The sequence below is a fragment of the Benincasa hispida genome, chromosome 8 (genome assembly GCF_027475165.1).
Source record: "Benincasa hispida cultivar pf3 chromosome 8, pf3_genome.v1.1, whole genome shotgun sequence".
In the NCBI taxonomy this organism is placed as follows: Eukaryota; Viridiplantae; Streptophyta; class Magnoliopsida; order Cucurbitales; family Cucurbitaceae; genus Benincasa; species Benincasa hispida.
The window spans coordinates 61,827,527-61,836,075 of NC_143485.1; the positions used below are offsets into that span (position 1 = coordinate 61,827,527).

General features: G+C 32.9%; 1 protein-coding gene across 1 annotated transcript; it reads right to left on the minus strand.

Moving 5' to 3' along the window:
- Positions 1-4,941: 4,941 nt before the first annotated feature.
- On the minus strand, positions 4,942-8,083 carry LOC120082768 (Signal recognition particle, SRP9/SRP14 subunit). The gene is made up of 4 exons (XM_039038062.2): positions 7,938-8,083; positions 6,022-6,115; positions 5,811-5,920; positions 4,942-5,327 (listed from the first exon to the last, which is right to left on the minus strand). Exons 1-4 carry the CDS (start codon positions 7,938-7,940, stop codon positions 5,178-5,180), a joined length of 357 nt encoding a protein of 118 aa, XP_038893990.1. The 5' UTR covers positions 7,941-8,083; the 3' UTR covers positions 4,942-5,177.
- Positions 8,084-8,549: the final 466 nt, after the last annotated feature.

An 8,549-nucleotide genomic window follows, 5' to 3' on the forward strand; every position in this document is an offset into this window, starting at 1 on the left:
CTTCCATCTTCAAGTTCAAGGTCGGTGTGCATGGCTCCGCTTCATCTTCAAGTTCAAGGTTAGTGTGCATGGCTCCACCCCATCTTCAAGTTTATGGTTAGTATGCATGCCTCGCTTCGCCTCCAAAGTCTGGCGTTGCTCGCTCGCTTCGCCTCCAAAAGCTGGCGTGGCCCGCTCGCTTCGCCTCCAAAAGCTGGCGTGGCCTGCTCGCTTCGCCTCCAAAGGCTGGCGTGGCCTCCAAAGTCTGTCGTGGCCCGCTTCGCCTCCAAAGTCTGTCGTGGCCCGCTTCGCCTCCAAAGTCTGTCGTGGCCCGCTTCGCCTCCAAAGTCTGCCGTGGCCCGCTTCGCCTCCAAAGTCTGCCGTGGCCCGTTTCGCCTCCATAGTCTGCCGTGGCCCGCTTCGCCTCCATAGTCTGCCGTGGCCCACTTCACCTCCATAGTCTGCCGTGGCTCGCTGCACCTCCATAGTCTGCCGTGGCTCGCTGCACCTCCACAGTCTGTCATGGCTCGCTATAGTCTGGCGTGGTTCACTTCATCTCTATAGTCGCCTTCGCTTCACCTTCACAAGTCAAGGCGTGGCTTTCCTTCAACATCACAAGTAAAGGCGTGGCTTCGCTTCATCTCCACAAGTCAAAATGCAGCTTCGCTTATCTCCACAAGTCTAGTGTAAATTCAAGTGCAACTTCGCTTGGAAGAAAAAAAAAGGAAGTTAAAAAAATGAAACAGAAAAGATCAAAAGAAAAAGAAAAAAGGAAGGAAATTTGAAAGAAATAAAAAAAGATTATAAAAAAATAATAATAAATAAAACGTTGGAAGAAGAGGAAAAAAAGAAGAGAAAAGAAAGTATAGAATAAGAGGAGGGGATGAGAAAAATGGAGGGGTTTAGAGTCCTATTTATAGAGGTTTCCTACATTCCATAACAAATTAGGAAATTCAAATTAAATAAAGATTTGATTTAAAATATTAGATTCTTATTAGATTTTCTAATTTGATTCTATCCTAATTTCAAATTAAAATAAAAAAAATTATTAGATTTTATTGATTTTGTACTCATATTTATCTTCAACTAAGATTTGGATATATTCTAAATTTTATTTAAAATCAAATTTAAATTGTAGATAAAATCACAAATTAATATTTGGCCATGTTCCAAATTTTATTCAAAATCAAATGGTTCAATATTGAGATTAAATTGTAAATAAAATCTTAAATTAAAATTTGGGCATATTCCAAAATTTATCCCAAATTCAAATCATCCGACTTTTATCAAATTATTAAGGATAAAATTTTAAATTAAAATTTGGACATATTCCAAAATTTATCCCAAATTCAAATCATCCGACTTTTATCAAATTATTAAGGATAAAATTTTAAATTAAAATTTGGACATATTCCAAATTTTGTCCCAAATCTAAATCAATCACCAGACTTTTATCCTCAAGCCAAGGATAAAATATCTCAAATTAAAATTTGGACATCTTCCAAATTTTATACCAAGTTCATCTAAATTTAGGTTCTTTTCTCTATTTCCAAATCAAGTTGTGGGAAAGATCTAAAATTCAATAACAAATTAAAATTTAGCCATATTCCAAATTCAAGTATCCTATTAAGTTTTTATCTTCAATCAAAATAAATTGCGGATAAGAAAAAAATCTCAATTAATCTTTTATTAAAATTTGGGCATATCCCAAATTTTATCTTAAATCCAAATTATTCCAAAATTTATCCCAAATTCAAGTTAAACTTATGTACTAAATTCATAGTTTGACTAACACATCAATTGAGGTCAAATTCAAGAACAAATATATTTAGATTTTGATTCCAACTTTATATTTTTCGAGATTCATCTGCTCATATATGTGCATAAATCTCGAAAGGGGCATTTGTTGAATGAGAAATTTTGGACTAATCACAAGTTGTCACGTCATTTACTAAATTAATGATGAAATTCCAAATCATTAAATTTGGGCTCAATTAGGAGGACATATTATTTGGGTCAAAGTCCAACTAAGCCCAAAAAGGCTGAATTTGATTTTCAAATCAAGCCTAAAATCCGATTAATTGGGCCCAAAGGCCAGACCCATGGACCAACCAAACTCAAGTCCAACTAATTGGGCCCAAAGGCTAGACCTATGGATCAACCAAACCATAAATAGAGAAGCTCTCCTCATTTGGGAGGTCAGCAATTTTATCCTTCAGAGAGCTTATAGGGAATCCTCTACAATCAGAAGACTGAAGTTCTTTGAAGATACAAGTCTTCTGAAGACTTAAGATTGAAGTCCTTTGAAGATACAAGCAATTCTACATTCAGAGAGCCTAGAGAGAATTCATCCACAAGCAGAAGACTCTCAAGACTCCTGAAGCTGCACTTCTAGAAGACAGAAGACCCTTGAAGACACAAACACTCTTCCAACTTCAAGAACATCAAGTCAAGTACATCCACCCAACCGAGAGAGAAAAGTACTAGAGATCAAACCACATTGCATCAAATCAACCTCAACATCAACACCAATTCAAGTTCAACTCCACAAAACAAGTTTCTCTGGAAACCTCGTGCAAACCCTAATCCTCCAAGAAGATCAACAAGCCCAAAGGTCGATCATCCAATGAGATCAACAAGTCCAAAGGCCGATCATCCAAGGAGATCAACAAACCCAAAGGCCGATCATCGAAGGAGATCAACAAGCCCAAAGGTCGATCATCCAAGGAGATCAACAAGCCCAAAGGCTGATCGTTCAAAAGATCAACCTATTAAATATTATTGTTTATTTTGAAAGCATCAAAATACTATGTATTAGAGATTGTACCCGCTTTCCATAAAATTAATACAAATACAAAGTTCAAGTTCCACGAAATAAATTTCTCTTGAAATCTCGTGCGAACAATATCATAATACATGAAGTCCAAATAATAATAATAAAAAAAATTATTTATATCAAATAAACGAATACATTATGATTTAATATATCACAATATTATGATTTAATATATTTTTTTTCTAAAGAACGCACCTCATTTAAACTCTTTCTCTTTCCTATTTTAAAAAATGTATAATTAATTTATTGTTGGAGACTAAAGGATAATTTGACCTAATTTTATTGTAATTTTTAAAGATAGACATTCTTGAAAATAAGGAAAAACTTGAATATTAATGAAATATAGGTCTCTTATTAGAACTTCATGGCTAGAAAGTCGTATGATATGTGGTGTTGTAGTGAGGTGTTGACTCTTTTCGCACGAATAAAAAATAATGTCAACTTATTTATTTATTTATTATTATTATTATTTTGCTAAAATCAATGACAAACCAGCTTAAAGAAAAATACAAGTTCAATGTGAAAGTTGGTTTTTGGTCACTGAAATTTGAAATTTTCTGTTGAATTTTTAAAATTACAAATTTAGTTTCTGAAATTTGATATTTTTTAAAATTTACAAATCTACTAAATATTGAAGGGCAAATATCAATATACATTTCTGAACTTTAAGGTTATATCAATTTAAACCATAAATTAATAATTATATCAATTTAAACCATGAACTTTCATATGTGTATCAATTTCAATCCCAAACTAATAATGGTATCAATTTAAACCTTAAACTTCATAAATGTATCAATTTAAATCTTAAAGTTTTATAAGTATTAATTTACTTATGAAAGTTTAGAATTTAAATTGATAAACTTATGAAAATTTAGGGGTTAAATTGATATATTTGTAAAAATTCAATGCTTAAACCACTACAATTTAGTTTGGGTTTAAATTGATACTTACTCTAAAATTTTGAGTTTAAATTGATACAACCCCTAAAGTTCAGAAGTATAAACTAATATTTGCCCAACATAAAATTGAAAGCTAATTTCATTAGACATAAAAATTTAAAGGAGAAATATCAATTTACACCCCTAAATTTCAGAGTTGGATCAATTTAAATTATGAACCAACATTGTATTCATGAAACATTGTGTTCCATTCAAATAAACATCATGTAAGACTTATACTTTTATAAATTAAACTCATAAATTTTCATAAGTGAAACAATTTAGAGTCTTGAAAATTGTCCATGTACTGATTCTAATAGTCAATTCTATTAATCCAACATGCACGTGTATGAATTGAATGTCATGACAATTTTCAAATGTAATCTAAATAAAGGGTTTAAATAGATTCACTTATAATTATTTATAAGTTTAATTTAATTCAATTATATCTTCCACATAATCCTTTTCAAACTAAGTTTGAAAGAGTTAATTAATACACCTACAAAAGTTCAAGGTTTAAATTGATACAACCTCAATTTTAATAATGTAAATTAATAATTACCCAAATTTAAATTAATACCTAATGTATAAATTAATTTTTTTAAAAATTCTTTAAAAACTAATTAGACACAAACTTCAAACTAAAATTCCTCATATCGTTCACAAACAAGCAAAAAAATAATTTGAAGGTGTTAATATGAAAGATACATGAGCAGCTTGAAAAGATATAAACTGTGTATATATGAAATGTTCCTGTTGTCATCTCTATCTCATCACCAATTAATCACACAGCTGAATGAGACAAATAAATATTTTAAAAACTTTATGGAGTAAAACTAAATTCAAACTAAAAAGAAAAAAAATTAAAAATAAACCAGGGGAGGGATATGATCCAAAAAAGTTTTTCTTTTAGACAATTATCGTAAGAATTATGAAACTCCTAATAGTTCCAAAACCTTGACAAAACTCCCTAAGTCCATTAGCAAGGGTTGGGACTGTATTTTCTGCTTAAATGTACCAAAAGTACTTCATCATTTAAGTGGAAAGTAGGAGGAACATCAGCAGGTGAAATTTTCTTCCACGAGTTCCTAGGTGAATCACAAACAACTCGTGATTGCACATTCAAGCAAGGTCAAGTTGTTTTATAACTTAAGGAAGAGAGTATGCAAAACTTCCAGACAATCATAGTAAAATCACATGTATATTTTAAAAAAAATTTCAAGTAAAAAAATGGCTAAACAAATGACAAGATCAAGTATTGTTCAATTCCTGAAATTCCAAAACCCTACCTCTCCCTTCTGTTTTGCTAGAAATATGGGAAGCATAACACTCATCAGGTCAAAGGAATAAAAACAAGGGTAACGAAGAGAAGGAAGTTACACTGGTTTGAGGAACCTACAAAAGCAAAAAGAGCCCCCCTTTCACACTTTCCTGGGTTTTTTCTTCAGACCCTTCTCTGCCTCTGGTGCCTTCTTCTTATCCTTCCTCTCTCTCTTTTTAAGAGCAGTCATATGGGCTTTAAGAATGGTTGAATAGGAAGCTTGAAATCTCAGATGATCTTTTGCTCCAACCTAGCCAGTTCAGGAGAAAATGTTACATATGCTAAGGATTCAAGAAAGTTAGAAACGGATTACATGATCTGAAAAACGTGAAATGGCTATATGCTGATTGAAGAACAAAAGGGGTTTGGTCTTTCTGTTTGCTTAAGAGAATGTAACGATAAAAGATGATTCAAAGCTCAAGCAGAAGAAAAAACTAATTCATAAAGAAATGGAGGATGGAGGTGCGGAATCCATATATTACTTCACCCTCATTCCATTGTTTCATTGAGTTGTAATACAAAATTAGAGTAAAGCATAAATAAAGTTTTTTTAAAAAGAAAAAAGAAAAGAAAAACAATGTCTAAACACACCATCCTTCAATTCAATGGCTTGGAAACTTCAGCCCGAGTAAAGTTAAGACTTTAATTGAAGAACTTGATGCTGATGCAAAGTTTTCAATTCAGAAGAGAGAGTGAGATGAGGGAAAAATGTAAAAAATGAGTCAATACTTACTGAAGTTGAAATTGTCTTCTTCCCATCAGTTGCACGAATGAGGCACCTGTACTCGATAGGTTGACCAGCAGTGGTCATTTTATTTCTCTGCACCTTGGATTTCAGTGATGCTACAACAATATGAGATACAATATAGTTTGAACCTAGTCAGACTCCTAAAGATTACCACAAAGATACAAGAAAGCAATCAACAATGCTGATATGCACATACATCGCTTTAGAGTCACCCACACTGAACCCTTCTCGGTACTACGCTCAAACATGCTGGTAAGTTCATTGAGAAAAGGGTCTAGCTGCAGTAGAACCTAAATCAAAAGAGGAACTTAACATCGTCATAATCCAGCCAAAGCATTTTGCTCTTGAATGAAACATATAATGATATTGCTAATTATGCACACATCTCAGAATTAGGATGGATAAATTTCATAAATCAAGTGATTTTAATTACTGTCCGAATATCAGTGAAACAAATAATGCCAATTATGCATATCCTGCCACTCGGACAACAAATAGATTCCATAAATCAAGTCAATTCAAGTATTGTCCAAATACCAGTGCAACGATGACAACTTGATATAGCAATCGTGTTCTTTGAATTCCTTCTACTGTTCTTTAGCAGATAATAAGTGGTTGTCAATTTTCCATCTAATTAACTAATAATTACTCGGTTGTTTGATGTTGCTTGTCATTTTCTGTGACATACAGCCAATCCTATCAATCCTTTGTTATTTCAGACTCAAATACTATACATGCATACATCTTCAATAAATTTGAAAATTTCCTCTAATCTTGCATCAAAGTGATATGGAAGAACCATGATTCTGGTCTGTACACATGTTCCAAGTAGAATTTGCAAGATGTTGGTAATAACATTCCCATCTGCAGTGAATTTTTAGGAACTGTACACAATTCCAATAGTGCATCCTCTCTTTGGAGGAAACTCATCAGTGGATATACCTAGTGGCAATCTGACTTCTTTTCCAGTAGTTGACAAGAAATAGATACTTGCATTAAAGAAAAACCAATCATAAAATATCTAGTCATTCTTGACTTAATTTTGAATTAAATGGGGTGAAATTAATCATTTGTTCTTCATTTTAGCATTTCTGTTGATTTTTTTAGGAGTCACGTTTTCATGGTTTCTTTGTTTGTCTTTTCTGCATCATAGTTTTAGTTAAAAATGTGTGGGAGTGGGAATCCAAATCTCTGATCTTTTTGCCAAGGTTATAATAGCTTAACCAGTTGAAGGGCATGATTGCTACAGCAAGCCATAACATGAATAAATTGGAATAAGAACTAAAATCGGGCACCACTTGTTTAGAGCTGCCTTCGTGAAGTCTCCTTGCTTGAAATGGGAGATTTAAAGAAATACCCTCATTACCAAACAAGTGGACTAATTATAGAAATCTGTGTGTATCTATCACCTAAAAGGAAACCCTGAAACAGAAACCTTTTGAATTTAGTTTGCTTAATGAGAGCTGAGAAGCTAAGTGTGCCTAGAAAATGTTGGAGTACGTAGCATCAAAAAGACAAAAACTGTATGCCTTGGTGAGCGTATACAAACAGTGGGATCACTTCTCTTCTGAAGAAAGAACTATCAGGCTATTACGATGCTGAAAACAGAAACACCCCAACATCAGGACTTATCCTTAGCTCAATACAGATTTAAATTTAGCAACAGAAAAGTAGCAGCGTTATATAAAGCCTCAAGTGAGAGAGACCCTAAATTCTTTATCTCGGACAATTGGCGGAGAAAATTACTAGGTCGCCTGAGGATGTGTTGGAAGAAAAAACTTCGCATGGCTAATGCAAAATATGTTTGATTTGGTTCATATGCAGAACACTAAAAGACAGGCCCATAATTGCAATAATCAACAAGCAAAATCCTTGAGAAAAAACATGTATACATATATCCAAACAGAAGTAAAAACAAGTTGGTTGTCTAAGAATCATCAAAACCAACACCGACCCATAAATACTCACTTTAATTAGGTCAAATCGTGACATCGAGATGAATACTTAAAGTGCAGATTAGGACAGCGTTTTCAATAATCGAAGCAGCTGCATCGTGAAAATATAGAAAAGTTCGATCAAGACATGAGTAAGACGAAGAGAAAAATAAATTACCATGGCGATGGGTGTGGGGCGGATCTTGGGAAGTACGAGGAACTGGTCCGATCGGCAGCCGTTGAACGGAGTAGACAATGCAGTAGCGACGGCGAGAGGGAATACAATTATACTTTTCTCCCTAACAAAATTGGACTTCCTAAATCCTAGTCGCTTGGGGTGTAAATCTGTTCGGTTTAATCAAACCGATCGATTTGGTTCTCAGTTTGAGTAAAACCAAACCGAACCTATCAACCGTACATTGAGTTGGTTCGATACATATTCCGCTACCGTCGTTAACAGATTTCGTTTCATGATTGATAATAAATATATATTTTTGAAGTATTTTAAAATTATATTTTTAATATAACATGTGTATGGTTAGTTCTATAACTTTTGTGAAAATTAATTAGTTAAATGGAAGGATACAAATTGACATAATTATAAACTAAATTTAGCATTATTATTTTTTTCTTTGAAGTTCAATTGAGTACTATTTAATATATCTTTATGTTGATTAATTAAACAACCAATTATATTATAAGTTAATATACTAAATTAAACAAATAAATATATATGCTAAAACGAATAAATTAAAGTTAATTATAATATTATAGTAATTATAAAGAGAAA